General features: G+C 47.6%; 1 protein-coding gene across 1 annotated transcript in view; it reads right to left on the bottom strand.

Moving 5' to 3' along the window:
• The window catches only part of MEIOC (meiosis specific with coiled-coil domain), a 519,392-nt gene that overhangs the window by 148,231 nt on the left and 347,793 nt on the right, over positions 1-23,368 (bottom strand). Inside the window, exon 6 of the mRNA XM_069242027.1 lies at positions 9,388-9,522. Coding sequence (XP_069098128.1) covers positions 9,388-9,522 — 135 coding nt within the window. The remainder of the gene's footprint in view (positions 1-9,387; positions 9,523-23,368) is intronic.

The raw sequence follows: 23,368 nt of genomic DNA, 5'->3' as shown, positions 1-23,368 counted from the left end.
AGTGCAGCTTATCTTGACGATATTGCTGTCTTTAGCTCCAGCTGGCAGGATCACCTGGTCCACCTGAAGAAGGTTTTGAAGGCCCTGCAAGCAGCAGGCCTCTCTATCAAGGCATCCAAATGTCAGATAGGGCAGGGAACTATGGTTTACTTGGGACACCTTGTAGGTGGAGGCCAAGTTCAGCCACTCCAGCCCAAGATCCAGACTATTCTGGACTGGGTATCTCCAAAAACCCAGACTCAAGTCAGGGCATTCCTTGGCTTGACTGGGTACTACAGGAGGTTTTTGAAGAGATATGGATCAATAGTGACACCCCTCACAGAACTTACCTCCAAGAAAATGCCCAAGAGGGTAAACTGGACTGTAGAATGCCAATAGGCCTTTGACACCCCGAAACAAGCTATGTGCACAGCAGCAGTTCTAAAAGCTCCAGATTACTCCAAGCAGTTTATTGTGCAGACTGATGCCTCTGAACATGGGATAGGGTCAGTTTTGTCCCAAACAAATGATGATGGCTTTGACCAGCCTGTGGCTTTCATTAGCAGGAGCTAATGCAAATGAAAGATGAAAATCCAAAACTGTTGAGGTGGTCCATCTCCCTACAGGGAATGGACTTTATAGTGGAACACAGACCTGGGACTGCCCATGCCAATGCAGATGGCCTTTCCAGGTTCTTCCACTTAGAAAATGAAGATGGGGAGAGTGCGTTTGTCACTCTGTGGGTAGTAACAAAGCCTGTACTGGGTGGAGGTGCTTCTCACCTCCCCCTGCAGGAACTGTAACACCTGGCGGTGAGCGTCAAAGGTTCACCCCCTTTGTTACAGCACCCCAGGGCAGTCCAGCTAGTGGAGATGCCCGCCCCCTCTGGCCACGGCCCCACTTTTGGCGGCAAGGCCAGAGGAGATAATGAGAAAAACAAGGAGGAGTCACTGGCCAGTCAGGACAGCCCCTAAGGTGTCCTGAGCTGAGGTGACTCTGACTTTTAGAAGTCCTCCATCTTGCAGATTGAGGATTCCCCCAATAGGATTAGGGATGTGCCCCCCTCCTCTCAGGGAGGAGGCACAAAGAGAGTGTAGCCACCCTCAGGGCTAGTAGCCATTGGCTACTAACCCCCCAGACCTAAACACACCCCTAAATTGAGTATTTAGGGGCTCCCAGGACCTAGCAAGATAGATTCCTGCAACCTGAAGACGAAGAAGGACTGCTGGCCTGTAGCCCTGCAGAGAAGACGGAGACACCAACTGCTTTGGCCCCAGCCCTACCGGCCTGTCTCCCCACTTCAAGAAAAACTACAACAGCGACGCGTTCCACAGGGTCCAGCGACCTCTGAAGCCTCAGAGGACTACCCTGCATCTAAAAGGACCAAGAACTCCCTAGGACAGCGGCTCTGCTCCAAAGAATAAACATCTTTGCAACAAAGAAGCAACTTTTAAAGACCACACGTTTCCCACCGGAAGCGTGAGACTTTGCACGCTGCACCCGACGCCCCCGGCTCGACCTGCGGAGAAACAACACTACAGGGAGGACTCCCCGGCGACTGCGACCCTGTGAGTAGCCAGAGTTGACCCCCCTGAGCCCCCCCCAGTGACGCCTGCAGAGGGAATCCAGAGGCTCCCCCTGACCGCGACTGCCTGCTTCTAAGAACCCGACGCCTGGTAAAGACACTGCACACGCAGCACCCAGGACCTGAAGGATCTGACCTCCAGTGCAGAAGCGACCCCCAGGTGGCCGTCTCCCTTGCCCAGGTGGTGGCTACCCCGATGAGCCCCCCCCCCCCTTGCCTGCATCGCTGAAGAGACACCTGGGTCTCCCATTGAAACCTATTGCAAACCCGACGCCTGTTTGCACTGTGCACCCGGCCGCCCCCGTGCCACTGAGGGTGTACTTTTTGTGCTGACTTGTGTCCCCCCCCGGTGCCCTACAAAACCCCCCTTGGTCTGCCCTCCGAAGACGCGGGTACCTACCTGCTGGCAGACTGGAACCGGGGCACCCCCTTCTCCATTGAAGCCTATGCGTTTTGGGCACCACTTTGACCTCTGCACCTGACCGGCCCTGAGGTGCTGGTGTGGTAACTTTGGGGTTGCCCTGAACCCCCAACAGTGGGCTACCTTGGACCCAACTTTGAACCCTGTAGGTGGTTTACTTACCTGCGAAACTAACAAACACTTACCTCCCCCCAGGAACTGTTGAAAATTGCACTGTCTAGTTTTAAAATAGCTTATTGCCATTTTTGTGACAACTGTACATGCTATTTTGTTGATTCAAAGTTCCTAAGTTACCTAAGTAAAATACCTTTTATTTGAAGTATTACTTATAAATCTTGAACCTGTGGTTCTTAAAATAAACTAAGAAAATATATTTTTCTATACAAAAACCTATTGGCCTGGAATTGTCTTTGAGTGTGTGTTCCTCATTTATTGCCTGTGCGTGTACAACAAATGCTTAACACTACCCTCTGATAAGCCTACTGCTCGAACACACTACCACAAAATAGAGCATTAGAATTATCTCTTTTTGCCACTATCTTACCTCTAAGGGGAACCCTTGGACTCTGTGCATGCTATTTCTTACTTTGAAATAGTGCATACAGAGCCAACTTCCTACAGCATGTTTAACACAGCCTGCTGTATTTCCGGTTTGAATCCAGAAGACCGGAGCCATGCATATCTACGTATAGTGACTGCTGTGTTGACACTCCTAGCAGCGGTGTCTGCTGCATCTAAGGCAGATCTTATTTGGTTGTTTGTGATGGCTTGCCCTTCCTCTACTATTTGTTGAGCCCTTTTTTGGTGTTCTTTGGGGAGATGCTGTATTATATCTTGCATCTCGTCGTAATGGGCTCTGTCATAAAGAGCTAGAAATGCTTGTGAGTTCGCTATCCTCCACTGGTTTTCTGCTTGTGATGCAACTCTTTACCCCACAGCATCATATTTCCTGCTCTCCTTATCAGGAGGGGTGCATCTCTTGAGGACTGACTATTTGCCCTCTTCCTGGCAGCACTAACTACAACAGAATCAGGTGGTACCTGATGGGTGGTATAATCAGGGTCAGATGGTGCAGGTTTGTATTTCTTTTCTATTCTAGGTGTTATAATGCGTGCCTTTACTGGTTCCTTAAAAATCTGATCTGCATGTTTTACCATGCCTGGGAGCATTGGGAGGCATTGGTACCTAGAATGAGTTGAGGATAGAGTGCTGAATAAAAAATACTCTTCTAGTGGCTCTGTATGCATGGTAACTCCATGATAGGCTGCAGCCCTAGCTATGACCTTGTTATATACAGTACTATCCTCTGGTGGTGATGGTTTAGAGGGGTAGCTGTCATTGTAAAGTTTTGCAAATCTAAATCTCGGAGCGAGAAGGAAACACGTCCATACCCGACGGCGGAAAGAAAACAATCTAACAATCGAGTCGATGCACATGCGCAATGGAACCGAAGAGGAGGACTCACTCGATCCCATGACTCGAAAAGACTTCTTAGAAGAACAACAACTTGTAACACTCCGAGCCCAACACTAGATGTCGGAATCCATATGCACAGCATGTGTAGCTGCAGCTACACATACCATCGAACATATATATATATGTATATGTATCATGTATCATGTACTTACCTCCAGTTGGGGGACTGCCTATATATACTCTAGTTTAGTGCTACTATAATAAAGTACCTTTATTTTTGTAACAATGTGTGGTTCTTTTCAGGTGTGATTAAGTTGCTGTGTGACTGCTGTGGTATTGCAAGTGCTTTACACTCCTCCAAGATAAGTCTTGGCTGCTCACCACAGCTACCACTAGAGAGCCCTGGTTTTCTTGACACAGTCTTCATTCATTTACTAATAGGGGTTGCCTGGACCTGGTATTAGGTGTCCACCACACACCAGACCAGCTTCCTACAGTCATCGTCCAAAATGATTGTTTTTTTCAGAAATGTGTTTACTTCTTTGCCTTCTAGAATTGGTCTCCTGTGTCTTTCATTATCAAGAAGAATCTGAAATGGAACCCCTGGTTTACTGGGAACTTACGGGCAGCGTTAACTGCTTTTTCAGGAGGAGTGGAGTTTCTTTCAGTAGTGGGAAAATGTTTTGCCGTAGGTCCTGCTACAGGTATGTATACAAACACCATTAATGTACTTGGTCAGTTGTCAACCACCAGTCCTGAAGAGGCCAGCAAATCTGTAAAAGCCGAAACGTGCTGACCTATTGTGAGGAGTTTACAGAAGATAAACTTTCTAAATACTTACGCTGATAAAGCTTAAAACCTGTCAGAAAGAGAATTCACTTAAACGTTTTCCTCGCTACTTCCTGGTGGATTAAGGCCTTTTGAAGTTAATTTATAAGCACCTATTATTTTCAAAAGTGTGGTTGGGACAGGCAGGAGGTGACCACGTAATATTTATATTCATTTGGAATTTATATGTTAATCTATGTGTTTGACAATGTTTTTTATAATTTGTATTACAATATACCCCCAAATTCATGATAATGAATAAACACACACAAAGCAGTGTACAAAGTTATATGGTAAGTTGTAATTATATTGACGTACTTAGTCTCACATAAATAATTTCTGGTGAGTTACAAAAATGAGTTTTGGTTTGTACTTGCAAGTCAGTGGCATAAATTGATACTTGTACTCCCCATCTTTCCATGGCCACGATGGAGTTTGGTAGAGGATGTCCCTTCAAACAGGATTGTTCCAAGCCCATAGCACTATGTTTCTGAGCTAAATGAGGCACCATTGCCCGTTACATTGCCAGAATTTGTATTAGGTTAAGACCTTTTGACTAAACAAAGTCCAGATTGGGGACTGACTTCATGGCCTCATGAGGTTCTGAATTCATATATAAAGCATTGTTGCTCTTCTGAAGCCTTGTGGAGACTGGGCTTTTTCACAGCTCTTTCCAATCACACATGAAAGCTCGCTATGTCATCTTCAGGGGAGTCTAGCTGCGTAGGTGACTTGTGTCTCTTTTGGTAGGATGTAATCCTCCCATTTGTGATCATTTTCAGAGTCTTTCTGGTCTACTTGCAGCTCGCCCTCCTCCATTTCAGATAAGTGATTGGAGTTTGATGTGTCATGTTTGCCCATGTCCCTTAGTGTTGGTGGAATAGTTTGCAAGGCTTAGGTAGGTGCTTGGAGAGACTGAAAAGGAAAGGACTTACAACACTGGAGGAGGTGGAAACCGTGGTGGTCCTCGTAGTGGAGGTGGAGCAAGGGTTGGACAGATGGTGCATCAGCTAAAGGATGTATGGCAGGTTGTTGAGGTAGCAGCTTTTGACTAATATCCATCATTTGTTGCAGTGTCAACATAAATGCAATAAGCATCTGCATAACTTGAGATTTCTTATTGTAGCAACGAGGATTATAACATGGCTCACAACTATAATTTTCTGATACAAGTGTCTGAGCCTGGTATTCACTATCCAGATATACCTCCCCTTTCTCATTAGCCTCTCCCTCAAATTCCGGCACACAGCATGCACCCAGTTGCATACGGCTATAAGCCGTATCAGAGACATCCTTCTGGTCACTAACGTCAGCCACTATTTAATACTGTATATTTGAGCAGGCAAATGCGCAGATTTTTATTGGAGAATGCATGAAAGAAGGAAATGGAAATTTTGCTGTTGAGGTAGTAGTGTTACTATGGATGATACTGCTGTCAGTGGTGAAAATAGATTTTGCAATTGACGGGGTTGTCGCTGAGTGAGCCATCGTCAACACAGAACAATGTTCATCAGTGATGCGTTTGTCAATAGTGGCAGATTGCCAACGGTGTTCTCTTGGCTGCAGTCGCTGATGGTGTGCTTCAATGGTGAAGTGCCTGTTGATGAGACAGTCAACCACAATGGAACTTTCTTTGAGGGCGACAAGGAAGGCTTTTGTCAATGTGGTGGTGAAGATGTTTGCATCAATCTGAAAAGGATTTCCACTATATTTTTCATGGATGTTGATCTTAAATTGTTTTTTAAATTACTTTCCAGAGAAAACTCATGATTTTCTTCCTGAGGTAGTGGCTAAAGGTGTTTTAGGTGTAAATTCCGTCTCAAACACCTGAAAGTACTTAGGGCTTCATTAACAAGGGTTTAGCGCAAGGCAGTGCCACAAGGATTCTTGCTGTACTGCCCTGAGTAAAAAGAAGAGGGTAGGAATGCGCTGTATCTATGAGATATGGCACATTCCTGTCCTTTCCCCCTGTGCTGGTGCACAATTGGCTGCCATGGGCCTGCCTGCGTTGTAGGAATGATTGTTTTTATGCAGGAAGGGACACCTTCCTGCACAAAAACAAATACTAGAGGTGATTTCCTCTTACTATGTGTGCTACAGAATGCAGCACAAAAACGAGGAGAAATATCAATATTTCTCCTCGTTGCACCTCCCTTATGCTTACCCTGGGGAGGCGTATGCTTGTGATGCATTCCCAGGTTAACAAAATCTTGTAAATCTGGTAAAGTGCCAAAATTCATGGCTGTTGTGTGGGAACACCCACGCTTCGGATGCAAATTAATGTAACGCAGCGGTGCTGCGTTGCCTTACTCCATATCTACAAGGCCACGAAAAAGATATGCATAGTGGCTTTGCGTGGCCTTGCAGATATGGCCTTGCAGCCCGCGCCGCCGGTGCGCCACATCCAGCGTCAGCATGATGACTGTTGGTGACAAGAAAGTTTCTTCAAAGGCTAGTGAATCAAGATTTTTCACAAAAAACCTAGAAACAACTCACAGTATGCTGAAAGATTATGTTGGCATGCTGAAGTCCAAAGAAGACGTAGAGGTATCAGGATTTAGCCAGGATAAGATCACACAATGGGTAGTCTAGAGCTCTTTTCATGAATCCTTTCACATAGAAGAAACCAAAATGAAATGTTTCTGAAACACTGTAAAGGGAAACAACTTTGGGTTTCTTTGATTATCCAAGATTGTGGTTGGTGTTCATGTTGTGATGGAACAACTAAGACTGAGGGCCTCATTATGACGCTGGCACTCTTCAGACCGCCAGGGTCGTGGTGACGGTCTGACTGCCACGAAAGCAGTAGTCCCAATGCTTTAGTGGCAATCTGACCGCCACATTATGGCAGTTGCGCCACGGTCGGACAGCCAGGGCAGCGCTGCATGCAGCGCCGCCCTGGGGATTACAACCCATCTTTCTCCCAGCTTTTACTTGACAGTTGCACGGCCACATAAACTCTGGTGGAGCAGGGTGCGGCGGGCCCCTGCATTTGGCACGGGAGGTGCAGGGGCCCCCATGGACAGCCCGGTCACACTTCTCACTGTCTGCATTGCAGACAGTGAAAAGCGCGACGGGTGCTGTTGCACCCTACGCACCTCAACATTGTGGCCAGCTCAATAATCAATGTTGTGGGCTGTTCCACAGTGACCCAGCAAGGAACTTGTAATGGAGTCCGCAGGAAGGCGGGCGCACTAGCAGCAACCTGAACAAGGGAGTTTGGTGGGTGGCCTTTTCCGCCTGCCAAACTCGTAATGACCCCCTTATCTTTGACAAATAGGGGGCCTTTTGCTTTGATTGCACCTCTGGCTTGATGCAGAACACGCAAAGCCAGTAGTGGCGGCAAAAGTTCACTTAAGTGTCTACCCCTCTAGCTGCCCTATCACCTGAATCCAAGGCACACATGATGGTACAGCTGGAGATGGCTTTCACTTCTTCTACTATTTCCTCTCCCCTCGTAGCCAACCCTTATTCTTTGAGGTTGGCTAGGAGGGCATTCAGCCCTAAAGGGCCTCGCTACCGAGTGGTTTGTTTATTCAATGGCAATGAACTCAACTGATGAAACAGGAGATGTAGGAAATTGAAAAGCATCAAAGATTGTGACTCCAACGACCTCTTCAATGAAAAACAAGTTGCAACAGTCCAAGCCCAACACTAGATGGGAGGAGCATGCGGAGAATGTGTATCTACAGCCACACCCCACAAATGCTACACAAAATATCTCCTGTCAGGAAATATTCGAAAATATTCTCTACTCTAAAAGAATGTCAAGTAAACAAACCACTTCAATAATAGTTTTGCTGAAAAGTCTGTAAAAAACATCTTTGAAAGGCAGAGTTCTGTGCTTCAGGTTTCTGTCAATATGAGTCAGAGAAACTAACTGGGAACACTGAAACCTACAAGGCATGATGAGACACTGGAGGTCAGTGAGCGCTTTCAGGGGCAGTGTTCCATTCTTATTGTTGCAATGCTGCAGCCCGTACAGTTACATTGCCCTATCCTTCCCCATTATTCAGGATGTTTTAAATAAATACTTCTGCTTATTGTTAGTGAATTTCAAAGGCTGTTATGTTTTTTCTGCCTTTTTTAAAAGTAGATTAATGGGATTTCCAATATAGTGTGTATTAAGACTGCAAGATTTTACATTTTTGTCACATGTACTACCTAGCCTTTCATAACTAAATCAAAGATACTGTATAATATCAGAATTTTGAAAAAAGTGGTCCGGGGTCCCCGAAGCTGTGTGGCACTATTCAGTGATTATGCTTATCAAACAAGGCCCGATGAGAGCGAACTTCTGACGTTGGCAGAAGGTTTAAAGAAGATGAGATGGTCTTCTGGAAGAGAAACAATACAGACTCTTGAGAGTTTGATTGGGAAGTGCCTTTCATGTGAAAAAAGAAGGCCCAAAGAGAGAAGGCATCCTAACAAGAAAATAAGACATTTTTAGACAGAAAAAGGATTAAATACACTGTAAGTCTTAGAAACCGCAGAGAGAAGCAAAAAAGGCAAAGGAAAGATTTACAAATCCAGTTACGAGGAGCGGAAAAAATGAACTGACCTAACTGTCAGCTAAAAGGCAAGACGGCACACTGAACAGAGTGATTTGTGAGGCCTTTAAAGGCACACTGCGATTTTCTCTTATGCTCTGCATTGCAGCCTATTGGGTTGATTTCCTTTCATTCTTCCTTTTAAAAAAGGTTTGCAAAAGATTTTCCAAAGTCACAATTTCTATTTGGTGACTAAGTTGATGTAAGTGTCTTCTCTTTAAACCGACAAAGTTCAATAGTTTTAGCCTTTTTTCTAGGCTGCAGCTGTATGTGTGATTGTGCCTTTGTAAACACACATACACACACAAACATGAGTGTGTAAATATACACACACAAATATCACACATTGGTTTTCAAAAAAAGTGCTCAGATTCTGCTTGTGAGCAGGACTATTCAGTGCTGATGATCTGTGGAAGAGAATTATAGCCCTCTTTGAACCAAAACAGGAAGGTAAGTATTATTTTGAAGAATATAGTGTATCTAGTAATTGCTAAGCCACTCCTGTCTTAAACAGGCATCTACCTTTAGCAAAAACTGTATATAAACCTACTTTTTTTACTTTCTTGATACTCCTTTCACATGATATGGTGAAACTGTATTCTACTTACTCTAGCTTGTTCGCGAAGCTGATCCACAATTAGGCGGTCCACCCTTGATGGGTTTGAAGTCAGTCTTGGAATAGGCGTGTTGTTAGTACTGGACACTTTTTTCCCTGGATAGTTTTTGGCAAGAGCTGATTCAGCCTGACAACATATGTATGTAAATATATTATATGCAGCTATTCAAAGCATGACAGAAGAACACAGCAACAAAATGTTTTATGCATTAGCTGAATGTGCCATTTTGTAAGAAGAAATACTCACACTACGCAAGAAAGCACAATAATTTGCCTACACGCAATAAAGTCTAACAGGCAACACAATAGTATTATCAGTGTGGCTATTGAAAATGCGGATGTACACTATCTGTAACGGTAATTCACGTTTTGCCTGTGACAGATGCAGCAAGTATTATCTTGCATACACCCGAAACATTGCATTTGTAATTCAGCATGAACACAGGCCACCATTTATTTCAGTGTTCAGCATACATTCTGTTCATGGCGAAATACCCAGGCTTGAGGAACCAATCATCTAAAAATATGCAAAACAATATACTTATAATTTAACAGGTGATTCCATGGTTTAACAGGTTCCTTGTACATGTTTAGGCTCATACAAATTAACCCACATTTCAATAACAAAGGAACACCATCATGCAAAGTGGTAAAAAGAGCAACAAGTTACAAATACAGAATAATTTGGAATCCTTTTGAGACCTAATCTATTGTGGAGTAATTCAGAGATAACTGAAAAAATGGAACTAATTCAAAATAATTATTTTCATTCCATGCTATTTCTCAGCAATAAAGAAGGAATGGTTTCTTACCTGTAATCCCAGTTCTCTTTTAGGGGAATCTCCATTGAAGTCATAAACACTGAATAATCCTGCCCACATGCAGGGATCGCCGAGCACTTTTTCCTAGTATATCTTCTTATGTGTAGATGCTCGCCTTTCTTCAGGAAGGACCGCAGTGTCACTTAAGGGAAAAAACATTAAGTAGCCTATAGGAAGAGGCTACAATGGCCCAATTCTTCAGATTGTACTTAAAAAAGGGCCAAGAAAATCATATATGTGTATAATCTAAAGCTTATATTATGTTAAAACAGCTCAAATCTCCATCACAAACCCTTTTTTGTAAAAATAAAGAGACGAGGGATAGCAGGACAGTGTTGCCCCATACGTTACCATTATGTGAGTTTAAAACAGAGCCTGTGCCTTTAAGAACCTAGGGACCACCAGTATTTCATCATTTACAGCCACTGGCAGTTGCTTCAGTTCTTTTTGAAGAGATGTGTGAGTAACAGGAAGGTCCCATATTTGCCTCTACCATCTCCACCGGGGAGGAGGGAGGGTTGCTTAGTCAATGGAGATTCCCCTAAGAGAGAACTGAGATTACAGGTAAGAAACCATTCCTTCTCTCGTAGGGGATATCCACTGACAGTCATAAGCACTGAATAGAGTAGTAAGCGCAACCCCACCAAGAGCAGTGGAAAAGGCAGAGGAATGACTAAAACAGCCATTTAAGCAAACACATTTCTGAGGGAGGCCTGTTCAACTTGAGTATCTGTTCTAGTATCCGAGTCCAAGCAGTAGTGCTTAGTGAATGTGTGAACAGATCTCCACATAGCTGCCTTGCAAATTTCAGATATAGGGACATTTCTCATTAACGCAGCAGTAGCTGCTTTGCCCCTAGTAGAATGTGCCTTCGGTCAGGCTGACAAGGTCCTGTTGGCTTTTTGATAGCATAACAGGATGCAGGGCACTACCCACTGGGAGATGGATTGCTCGGAAGGGGCTAAACCTGCATGGATTGGGCCATAATTGCTAAACAACTGGTCCGATCTGTGTAAGTTACTTGTTTTATCTAGACAGAACCTCAAGCCCCTCCTTACATCTAGAGAATGAAGGGTTCTTTCAGCTGGGGTTGAAGGATGCTGAAAGAATGTTGGTAAAGAAATTGTCGCAGAAACCCAAAATAACCAAAATAACCTTCTGGATGAATTTCGAATGAGTCCTCATGACAACTTTGTTAGAGTGAAAGACTGTGGATGGTCCGTGAGAACATAATGCTAGTATCTCGCTAACCCTACGCGCTGATGTGACTTCTACAATAAAAGGGGTTTTCCATGAGAGATGTTGCAGGGATGACTTGTGAATGGGTTCCAAAGGGTCCTGCATGACAGGACCATGTTGAGCTCTCAGGGAGGGTAAGGACGCCTAATGGGAAGAAAAAACTTTCTTCAACCCTTATAGAAAATCCTTGATCACAGGGATTTTGACAAAAGGAGGTTTATGAAAGACTTTCTGTAAGCAGTAAGGACTGCCAAGTGAGCTTTTATTGAAGAGAATTGTAAACCAGATTTTTCCAAATGTAGTAAATATGGAAGAATGGTATCTTCCTCGCAAGTTGTAGGGTCCACATTCTTGGAAGGACAACAAATGCAAAATCTCTTCCACTTGAAGACATATGCATAACGGGTGGAGGACTGCTTAGCTTCCTTGAGTATGTTCAAGCAGCCTTGTGGCAGGTTCAAGTGTCCATACTGCACTAGTACAGGAACCTAGCAGCCAAATTCAAGGAGAGATTGGGGTGAACCAGCAAGCTGTTAAGAACTGGTATGCATGGCAGTTTAAATGTTAACGCTCTGACCGCTGAAGAAGGTCCGTGAACCACCATTGACGTGGGCACTCTGGGGCTATTAAGATCATCCTGGCTCTCGAGTGGCACAGCTTGATGAGGACTGACAGGATCAGGGGAATTGGCGGAATGGTGTAGAGATATTTGCCAAGCCATTTGATTCATAGGGTATTCCCAGTGTCCCTGGTTGGAAGTGTCTCATGGTGAAGCTTCGACATTTTTTGTTTTTGTGGTGGCAAACAAGTCAATCTTTGGAGCACCCCACAGATTAAAGATATTTTGTACAATGTCGTTGTGCAAGACCCATTTGTGATTTTCTTGCAGAACTCTGCTGAGCGCGTCAACTTGAACATTTTGCACACTTGAAACATTAGTTGATGTGATCCTCAGGTCCCTGGCTACGAGCCATTTCTAGATTGTTTGGGCCTCGTGGGATAAGGGTCTGGACCTCGTACCCCCTGCTTGTTGAGGCAATACGTAGTGGTTGTGTTGTCTGTCTGAATAGGAAGGGACTGGGTAATGAATGATGGGCGAAAGGCCTTTAGCACTATATGAACAAGCGAAGATGGAACTATCTGGATGTTCCTGGTGGATGATGCAGTGGTTTTTGTATGAATTCCAAGGTATGACCTCTTGTCACTAAATCCAGCACCCATTTGTCTGATGTTATGTTTTTCCACTCCTGGATGTAATTGGAGATGTTTGCTCCTACTTGTTGATTGTGTAAACATTGGGAGGAAAATAGCCGGTGCCTGGTGATGATCACTGTTTTCTGGGTTGATCCCAGTTTTGTGAACCCTGTCTTCTCTTTGCTCCCTGTCTGGCGTATGAGGCAGTGGATGGTTGTCTATACTGCTGGTGATAGGATGGTCTATATTTTGGCTGCTGATACTGCCTGTGAAAGAAACCTCGAAATGAGGTAAATCCTCTTCCTCTTACACCCCGAAAGGGCTGTTTCCGGTACTGCAAGGTACCTAGGGACTTAGCAGTATCTGTGTCGGTCTTGATGGCCTGCAGTGCGTCATCTACATGCTTGCCGAAGAGAGATTCTCCGTTGTAAGGCATGTCAAGAATTGTGGAATGTACTTCCGGTCTGAAAGATGTGGCCTTGAGCCAACCCTGTTGGCGTAATACTGCAGCACCAGCCAGCTGACGAAAACCGGTGGAGGCTATATCTAGAGCGCAGTCAATTATCTCCTCAGACGTACGCTCACCTTCTTGGAGGATCTTCCGTGCCTCTGCTTGCTTGCTTTCAGGGATGAGGTCCATGAAAGCCTGCATATCCCAAGATTCCCAAGATTGCTAAGGAATTTGCTGCTCTAACAGTAATTGCTGACATGGAGGAGAATCTTTTGCCCACTTTATCTAATCTCCTTCCTTCTCTATCTGGAGGAGTAGAGATAGGCGGCGACGGGTTCTTAGAACGCCTTTGAGCCACTTGAGAAATAACAGAGTCTGGTCTTTGGGTGACCAGTTAGACATGCCGGAGAGTCCTGAGTTGCCTTGTATTTCTTGCCCAACTTTTGTGGCACTGGTGGAACCGTTGCCGGGTTGCACATGATCTTGATACCCTCGCTCCATATAAAGTCAATAATAGGAATGGCCCTTACAGACTTCCTTGCCTGTTCTTTAAAATCATGGCGGAAGCATTCAGACTGCGAAAGAGATGTTGGCAGGTGGAAGCGTGTGGCCGCCCTATCCATTAGATTGTGAAAACCACCTAAGGAGCCATCCCATTCCTCAGTAGGATGCTGTGGCGTCGATATCTCCACTTCTTCCTCTTCTTCCCCTGATGTCGAAACTTCATCTCCAGGGGGGCAGCTAACACGGAATGAGGACTCATCCTAGGAGTAGCTGGAGGTACGCTCGTTGGTGTCACAGGAGCAGTTGGTGGTGGTGGTTGATCTTTTACTGCAACTGGGAACCTCCTCCTATAACCCGGCAACATCGATTGTAAGTCCTGTATCAAGGAGGCAGGCATCTGGACAGAGTCTCTTGGCTGAGGCGGTTGGTAATAGCGTTCTTGATGAGAGTAATAAGGTTGGTATTGATCATACTCATCATCGTCGTCCTCTTCCTGGTATTTAACATGCAACTGGTATGGGCTGTGTGCACCAAAGGCATTGTAGATGGTGTCAATGATGATGGTCCCGTCGACGGCACTGTTATCACAGATGATCCTTCCATCAACGACGGTCTCGACGACAGTGGTCTCGTCGACGATGGCCTTGTCGGCGGTGATACAGCCGATGAAGCTCTCGTCGGTGGTGTTGCAGTCGACGGGGCTTTTGTAGACGATGTCATCGACAACGATATTGTCATCGATGAAGGTGTCGATGTTTTCAGCGATGCAATTTTTTTCTGGAATCCTCGTCGACTGAGGTTTAATAGAGGAAACAGGAGCCTTTACCGCCGTCAAGGTAGTCGTCGCCGGCGATGATCTCGTCGACGAGGTGGTGGAGACGGTAGATGTAAACACCGCCGTCGTCACGGTCGTCGACAGTGGTGTCATCGTCGACTTAATTTTTATGGATACCTTTCTAGAGGTAGAAGGCTCAGAGGAAGGAGAACGGCTGGACGAGTCCTTTTGACGAGGAGAGGATGGCTCAGAAGAAATTGAGCCTTGTAAGCCTTTTGCACCTTTTCCATGATGTAATTTCACCCCTTTCTCAGATTTGGATCTTTTGTGTGGCCTTTCTGACCCATTCTCCTCACCTGAAGTACAGGATTTTGCCTCCAACCATGTCAGAAGTCTACCCTCACGGTCTCTGAAGGTCTTTGTGGAGAAAGTACGGCATATCTTGCAGTGCTTCACCTGGTGTTGTGGGTAGAGGCAGTACAAGCAGTCTATATGTGGATCATCCACATTGAGTCTTTTCTTGCCGCAGGTCTTGCAAGGGCGGAAAGGCATTTTCTAGAAGAATCTGACATCCTTAGAGTTTTCTTCTGAGAAAAATACTTCTGAAGAAGCAGAAAACTGAGCAGAGCTCAGGGAGACTCCTTTCACACAATGTGCAGTAGAAAATCTGAGGGAAGGAGCTTCTCTGGAGAGTGTTCTAGAGGGTGCTGGTGCCTGATTGGCCTGCAGGCAGGTTTGGGTCCTGTTCACAAGAGGACTTAGATAGGCTATACGAGTGACTGGTGTTTCCATTATAGCCTATAGGAAAAAAATATTTTATGTACCGTGGGACTCCCACTTCGACGACCGGAAAATGGAGGGGTTTGGGAATGGAGGTAGAGGTAGTCGTTGTAGGAGGTGTACGTCTGCTGAATTTGGGTGAGGGTGCATGGGCCGGAGGCTGTTGTGAGGTGGATGGCTGTTAGGTGGGTGTGTGCCTGCGTTTGTGTACTTTAGGAGGAGGGCTCACTGACACATTGGGAGAGGACACTGGGGATGTGTGAATGGTAGTGGGGGTGGTGAGTGCACATGAGCGGTGTGTGGAGATGGGTGTGCTAGTGATGGAGGTAGTGGCTGAGGATGTAGTGCACGCAGGTGTGAGTGCAGACGAGAAAGGGAAGGGGGAGGAGGAGGACATGCAGGAGGGGGACGCAGTGGAGGCAGTGGATGTTGCTGTGTCTGCATGGAGATGGTGCTTGTGTGAGTGCCTGTGGGATGTGTGGTGCTTATGTTTGCCTGAGCCACTCCCGTGTGTTGATGAGTGTGCATGCTGGTCTGATGGTGTGCTTGGGATAGGCTGAGGTCCAGGGGATTGGGTCTGGGTGGAGGAAGTTGGAGGGGGGAGACTGGACACAGGGACAATGGCTGCCATCAGTGCTGAGGCCAGAGCCTGAAATGCTCTGTTGGGCTGCCTGGCCAGAATGAATGCCTCCAGGTATGCATTTGTTTGTTGCAAATGCCTCTCTACGCCCTGGATTGCATTCACAATGGTAGATTGCCCAACAGTGAGGGATTTCAGGAGGTCAATAGCCTCCTCACTGAGGGAAGCAGGGCTAAATGGGGCAGGGCCTGAGGTGCCTGGGGCGAAGGAGATGCCCACCCTCCTGGGTGAGTGGGCATGGGACACACACTGAGGGGCTGCTGGGAGGGCGGTGCTGGTAGGGGGGAGGTGGCTGTACCTGTTGATGCGGTGGGCACAGAGGTGCTCGCCACCGCAAGGGAGCTCCCATCAGAGGAGGAGCCGCTGTCACTACTGTCTGCTCCTGTCCCCGCCGTGGAGCTCCCCTTGCCCTCCGTCCCACTGGTGGCTTCAGACTCCGTTGCTTCACCCTCCAGGGCCAAGTGGGTTGCAGCTCCCTCCTGCTCAGGTGCCAATGCTCCTCCACCTGATGATGCTATTGCACACAAGAACAGGGAGACCACAAAAAGGGGGGGGGAGGGAGGGGAGACAGAAGAAAGAAATGTTCAGTGCATGCAACACCACTATCGTTGGCGGACACAACACACATGGAGCAGCCCTCTGGCCTACGCCATGCACTGACAGTTCCTCTAAATTTCAGCTGACCATGGGGTACGAGGCCTAAGACCAATTGCTGCACACCTGGAAGTCACAGGAGCCTGAGTAGGTGTAGATGGCTATTACCAGTAGTGGGGTTGGGGTGCCACAGAGCCTGCCTAACAAGGGACCTTGCCTACCAAGTTCGCCCTGGCCTTGGGGAACCCACAGCCAACCTCCCCCACCCAGACACCTCGTAATGCGCGCAGAGTCAGCTGAATGAGAGTGTACTCACCCCCTTGTGGCTGCTGTGATGCCCTCAAGCACCCATCCAACTCCGGATAGGCCACCACCAGGATCTGGAAAATCAGGGGGGTCATGGTGCGACGGGCACCCCTCCCACGTTGGGAGGCCATCCCTAGCTGGGCCTCCGCCGTCTTCTTGCTCCAGCGGCACAGGTTCTCCCATCTTTTGCGGCAGTGGGTGCTCTGTCTGTGGTAGACCCCCAGGGTCCGGACGTCCTTGGCGATGGCATGCCAAATACCCTTCTTATGGTGGGCGCTGACCTAGAGGAATAGTACAAGGGGAAAGGAAATTACTTACCCGTCCGCACCGTCATACTCATTGCCCATCAGTTCCCACCCATGCCCTGACGCACATACACTCACCATCCGCACATGCACGCCTCAGCCCCCCCATGTATCTTACATCCACACCACTCAAAACAGGAATTGCCCATGCAGCATGCTCACAGTTTACTCACCTGTTCGTCTGGAGGGCTGTACAGTTGCGTGTACTGGGGGAAGACCCCATCCACTGGTTTATCCAATTCCTCCGAAGTGAAGGAAGGGGCCCTTTCCCCAGACACTGTAGCCATCGTCGCTTCCAGACACAGGTCACAGCAGCACTTGCAGTGTAGGTCCTCTCCTATTGAAGGTCAGGTATCAAGTGAGGGAACAGACAGAAAATGGCGGTCACGTCCGCACCGGTGAGTACCGTCACCACCGGCGTACATCGTCATTGGCTCCTGGGACCCATAGAGCCCAATGTTAACCAATGCAGGATTGCGCAGCGGTCTTCGACCACCCACCGCGACGGTATAAAACGCCAGCGCAGTTACCTCATATCCCCTTGTCCCACCTTACAGGTCAGGCAGCCGCCATTTCAGGAGGCCACATGGGATGAATGTTAACTGCGTCACACCTATCTGGGCCGGGAATATAGACAGATACCGGCACATTGCGGATTTATAAAGTTTCTGCAAATAACAAATTGTGATACCTCAGTGTTGGATGACTCTCTGCTCGCTGTTCTCCTCCATAGGGCACGTCTGCTGGGGCAGGTGATGAGATGGCGGCATCCTCCGGTGTACAGACCCCTGGTGGACCTGTCGACAATGGAAGAGAGACACATCCTAGTCACATACAGACTTGATCGTGCAACAATCCAGGAACTGTGTGCCCAGTTGGAGCCAGACCTGATTTCATCTATCCGCCATCCCACAGGAATCCCCCCTCTATTGCAGGTCCTGTATGTACTACATTTCCTGGCCAGTGGGTCTTTTCAAACAACAGTGGCCATGGCATCAGGGATGTCCCAGCCAATGTTCTCTAACGTGTTGTCCAGAGTCTTGTCTGCCCTGCTGAAACACATGCGCAGCTACATCGTTTTCCCTCAGGTGGAGGATTTGTCCACAGTGAAAGGTGACTTCTATGCCCTGGGACATATCCCCAACATCATTGGTGCCATTGATGCGACACGTGTGGCATTTGTACCCCCGGCAGGAATGAACAGGTGTATAGAAACCAGAAGAGCTACCATTCGATGAATGTCTCAGATGGTGTGTTTGGCAGACCAGTACATCTCCCATTTCAATGCGAAGTATCCTGGCTCTGTGCATGACGATTACATTTTGAGAAATAGCATCATCCCTTTTGTGATGGGGCAACTCCAGAGGCACCGTGTGGCTATTAGGTGAGGGCAAGGTCCCAATACAGTTGACATAGTTGTCTGGGTATGGGGCTGTCCCTAAGGGTTAGTGTGTGTCTAACAGATATCCATCGACATTTGCAGGTGACTCTGGTTACCCCAACCTGTCATGGCTACTGAGCCCAGTGAGGAATCCCAGGACCAGGGCAGAGGAACGCTACAATGAGGCACATGGGTGAATTAGGAGGGTGATAGAACGCACCTTCGGCCTCCTGAAGGCCAGATTCCGGTGCCTCCATCTGACAGGTGGCTCCCTATACTACTCACCGAAGAGGGTGTGCCAGATAATCGTCGCCTGCTGTATGCTGCACAACCTGGCTTTGCGACGGCAGGTGCCTTTTCTGCAGGAGGACAGGACAGATGGTGGTCTTGTGGCAGCTGTGGAGCCTGTGGGCAGTGAAGAAGAGGAGGCAGAAGAAGAGGATATCGACAACCGAAACAACATCATCATCCAATACTTTCAGTGAGACACAGGTAAGAAGATATAACTGCTTCCCACATCTCATACTGTTGTTTGAGCTAGCGTAAGTCTGTCATTTTCACTCAGTGTATGGACCCTGACTTGTCACTCTGACTTTCCATTTCACAGATCTGGGTCCCACTTTGTGCCCTCTGCTCTGTTTACTCCTGGCCTACAGCTGTGTTATATTGGTATGTGAACAAGTACATTGACATTGGAATATTCCAAAGTTATTGCAATTACACATTTGTGAAAGCACAGACTGACTCCAGATAGTTTTGTGATTGAAGTGTGTTTATTCCTGTGCAAATAAGTGGAGGGGGGTTGTAAAATGGGCTGCCGTGATGGTGGAGGAATGTCCATGGCAGAGTCCAGTCTATTTGTTTCACAGGTGCATTGCCCAAAGGGGCATAGCAAGTGGAGCAATCGCAGTTTCAGGATGGACAGGGTGACAAAGTGGGACAGAAGGGTGACATTCAGGGGGGGTCTCATTTCCTGGCAGGGGTCTTGGCAATGTTCTGTCTTGTTCCTGGATCTCAGGGACCGTTTGTGGGGTGGTTCTCCATCTGCAGGCGGTGGGGTGCTGGTGGCCTGTTGTTCCTGTGGCGGTGCCTCCTGTCCACTAGCGCCGGCGGATGTGGAGGGCTGTTCATCGTCCAGGCTAGTGTCAGGGGCCCCTTGTGCCACTGTGTCCTTCCTGGTGTTGACAAGGTCTGCCAGCACCCCTGCAACTGTGACCAGGGTGGTGTTAATGGACTTCAAGTCCTCCCTGATCCCAAGGTAGTGTTCCTCCTGCAGCTGCTGGGTCTCCTGAAACTTGGCCAGTATCGTTGCCATGGTCTCCTGGGAATGATGGTAAGCTCCCATGATGTTGGAGAGTGCCTCGGGGAGTGTCGGTTCCCTGGGCCTGTCTCTCCCCCCCGTCTCACAGCAGTCCTCCCAGTTTCCCTGTGCCTCTGTCCCATGAACCGTGTGCCCACTGCCACTGTCCCCAGGTCCCTGATCGTCCTGTGTTAGTGGGTTTGCCTGGGCTCCCTGTAGTGGTGGCCACACTGCTGACTGACGTGTCCTGGGGACAGAGGGATGGGCCCGCTGGGTGGGTGCTGTGCTGGTGTTTCCTGACGGGGGAGGCTCTGTGGTGGCTTGTGACTGTGGCAGGGGAACAGACTGTCCTGAGGTCCCAGAAGGGCCGGGTTGGTCATCTTGATCCAGGCATGCAGAGCTGCTGTCATCACTGTGGGCCTCTTCTGTGGTGGGACTGGATATGTCTGGCACCTCCTGTCCGGTGACGTTGGGTAGGGGTCCTGTTGGGGTGTAAATGCATAGTTATTGTATCTGTGTGTGCCATTGTGTGCAATGGGTGAGTGACCCTCTACTCCAGTGCTTGCATTATTGGCTTGGTCCTTGTGTGATTGGTGATTTTGGGGCATGAGTGTGTCTCATGCTTGGGTGATGGGTGTCCATGCATTGGTGTTACATGCAGGGCTTGGTTTTGGGATGTGTGGGTTGTGTTGGTGGGGTATCTGTGGGTTGTTGGGGTGATGGGTGTGAGGGTAAGGGGGGAGTATGTGATGGTATGCAGGTGGGTTGGGGGGGATAAGGTAGTAAAGATTTGCCTTACCAGAGCCCAGTCCTCCTGCTACTCCTGTGAGACCCTCAGGATGCATGATCGCCAAGACTTGCTCCTCCCATGTTGTTAGTTGTGGGGGAGGAGGTGGGGGCCCACCGCCAGTCCTCTGTACAGCAATCTGGTGTCTGGAGACCACGGACCGCACCTTCCCCTGTAGGTCGTTCCACCTCTTCCTGATGTCATCCGTGTTCTTGAATGCTGTCCCACTGCCTTTACCCTTTCGACAATTCTTCGCCATAGCTCCATCTTCCTTGCAATGGATGTCCGCTGCACCTGTGATCCGAATAGCTGTGGTTCTACCCGGATGATTTACTCCACCATGACCCTGAGCTCCTCCTCAGAGAACCTGGGGTGTCTTTGAGGTGCCATGATGTGGTGTGTGTGATGTGTGAGGTGGTGTCTGTTGTGATGTGTAAGGGGATGTGTTGGTGTGTGTTGTTTGAGGTGCGTGGATGTTGTGTAAGTGATGCTGTTGTGTGTCTGTAGATGCTGGTGTTGTTTTAGGTAGTGTCTCTCTCTGGCCTGCTTTCAAATTTCTGGTAGTAAGGGTTTGTGGGTAATTTGGGTGTGTGGGTGTGGTGTGTGTATGTGTATCAGGTGTGTATTTTGAATTGTCCAATGTGGTTGTGTTTTGTAAATGTGTGTGTATTTTAAGAGCGGCTGTGTGTACCGCCAAAGGTTTACCGCGGTTGAAAGACTGCTGCGTTGATTCGTGGGTCGTGAAAGCGTGGAGGTATTCTTGTTGGCGTGACGGTTTCGGTTTGTTATCGTCAGTTTATCACTGACCTTTGGTGTGGCGGACTTGTGTGGGTGTCCGTATTGTGGCGGATTCCCAGCTGTGGGTCGTAATACCTGTAGCGGAATTCCGCTTCCGCAGAGGTATGTTGGCGGTCTTCTTCACGGCGGTAAGCAGGATTTACTGCCAGGGTTGTAATGAGGGCCAGAGTGCCCTGGGATGCTGCCTGGCCCTTGACCATTGGCTGTGTGCATCCTGAGTTTGTGGTGGTTATGCGGTCTTCTAGTCTATGCAGAATTCTTGCATTAATTCAGATGTTTCCTGATGATCATTTGTGTGGGGCATTACTATTTATTGGTGGATATGTTATGGCCCTAGCCCCAGGTTTAGATGTTTACTCAAGAACATCGGATAATTTGAATTTCTAGTCTCACTTACTGTTGCTGTAGCTATATTCTCTGGGTAGGCGAAGGACTCATTGTGCATCTCTTTGCTTAGATTACCATTCTTTGTTACCAACATCACTGTATTTGGGGAGACAGTCATCTCTGGCAATGGGGAGATTTTTTGGTGACCGATGTAAAGGATCTCCATTCAACAGAATACTACTGGAGCCTTCCTGGTCACTGTGGGAACCCCTTTATTTCCACCTCTTTGTGTCTGGGGCCTCGCCAATCCAGAGAAAAATGATCAAAGTGCCTGAAACAATGCACTCTGTTTTTCCCCTTCCTGCATGACTCCCATCCCTATAGGAATGCTTTGCTTGGGCAAGGCAGCTGGTAGAAGCTCCTGGTTATCAAAAACTTTGGCAGAATACGGTCCCTGTGGAGCCTGGAACATTCTACAAACTCTGTGTTGACTGCTAAGATCCTATTGCACTAGCTAAATCCCACACTGCATCTATTCTGGTGGGAAGAGTAATTTTAATCGCTTTTGATATGGCAATCTGGACCTTTCCTCACCACTGCTGGGCTTAACTTGGCTTTTGGCATTAGCAATTGGCAACGACTTCGGCTTGCTAAACCGCAACCTAACCTTAGTCTTGTCTTGGATATTTAGCTAGGTTCTTTCTGTTCGGTCCAGGCTTTCTATTCCCCCTTCTAAACAAGAAGCATTTCAACTTGTTTACTTTAAGCATCTCTACTGGCTTTAAATTTCTGGCTAATGCAGACCTTTCACTCCCCTCACTTTGCTACCTGGGGCTTGCAAGAGTTTCTTGTGCTGTTAATTCATGGTGGTATTGGGAGTGGGTAAGTAGTTTTATCAGAAAAAAGCTTCCAAAGTCAGTTGCAAGAGTTGAACCTGCAGATGCACTAAAATCCCTGCAGGTGTTGCTTCTTTCAAATCATACTAAAGACATATGCTGCATGCATCCATATCACTCACTTCTGCTGGAGGCGACTTCTCAAAGACAGGCAAGGCTTTGCTGGGCTAAGGACAAAATAAACAATAACACAGAGAGTCTGCCCTGACGTACGTCAGTCTGCCAAGTACCTCACAAGGCCACACATTTGTGACAACAACAGTATACAGTTTTAGTCAAGGACCGCCTGGCTGCCAAGATGACATCTATAACTTCCGGGAGAAAATCAATGGCATTCAGCTGTCGCTGCTCAATCACTATGCATGAAGGTGGAGACTGAACACCAGGGAGCACAGCATTGACCTGTTGCTTCAACACTAGGTCCTCCTCAAGGAGCAGCATGATCGGAGGACAGATACTCAAGCCCAGGAGCTTTGGATACAAAATTCTCTGTGCCCGATCCAGAGCCATTAGGATGACTTGGGCCCGGTCAGTCCTGATCACCTTGAGAAGTGAGGGCAGGATGAATATCAGCAAGAAGGTATACAGGAGTCCCGAGTTCCACTCGAGGTGGTGTGAGCCTCTGAGCAAGAGATGCTTTTGGAAACTCCAACGCATAGAAACTCTGGTACTGTGCGTTCTAGGTGGTGGTGAACAGATCAAATCAACGTTCTCTCCATTCGCAGAAGAGACCTCACCCCAAAGGGCACCAATGAGACCAAAGGAGAGCGTAGCAAACTGGAAATGTTCCTGTCCCACTACAAACCACAGGTAATATTGGTAGGGATGTAGGAAGGGTATATGGATATAGGCATCCTACAGGTCAAACGCTGAAG

This window comes from Pleurodeles waltl, chromosome 6 (genome assembly GCF_031143425.1).
Source record: "Pleurodeles waltl isolate 20211129_DDA chromosome 6, aPleWal1.hap1.20221129, whole genome shotgun sequence".
Classification (NCBI taxonomy): Eukaryota; Metazoa; Chordata; class Amphibia; order Caudata; family Salamandridae; genus Pleurodeles; species Pleurodeles waltl.
Note: the sequence above shows the minus strand (reverse complement) of the source record. Positions and strands in the feature narration are given on the sequence as shown.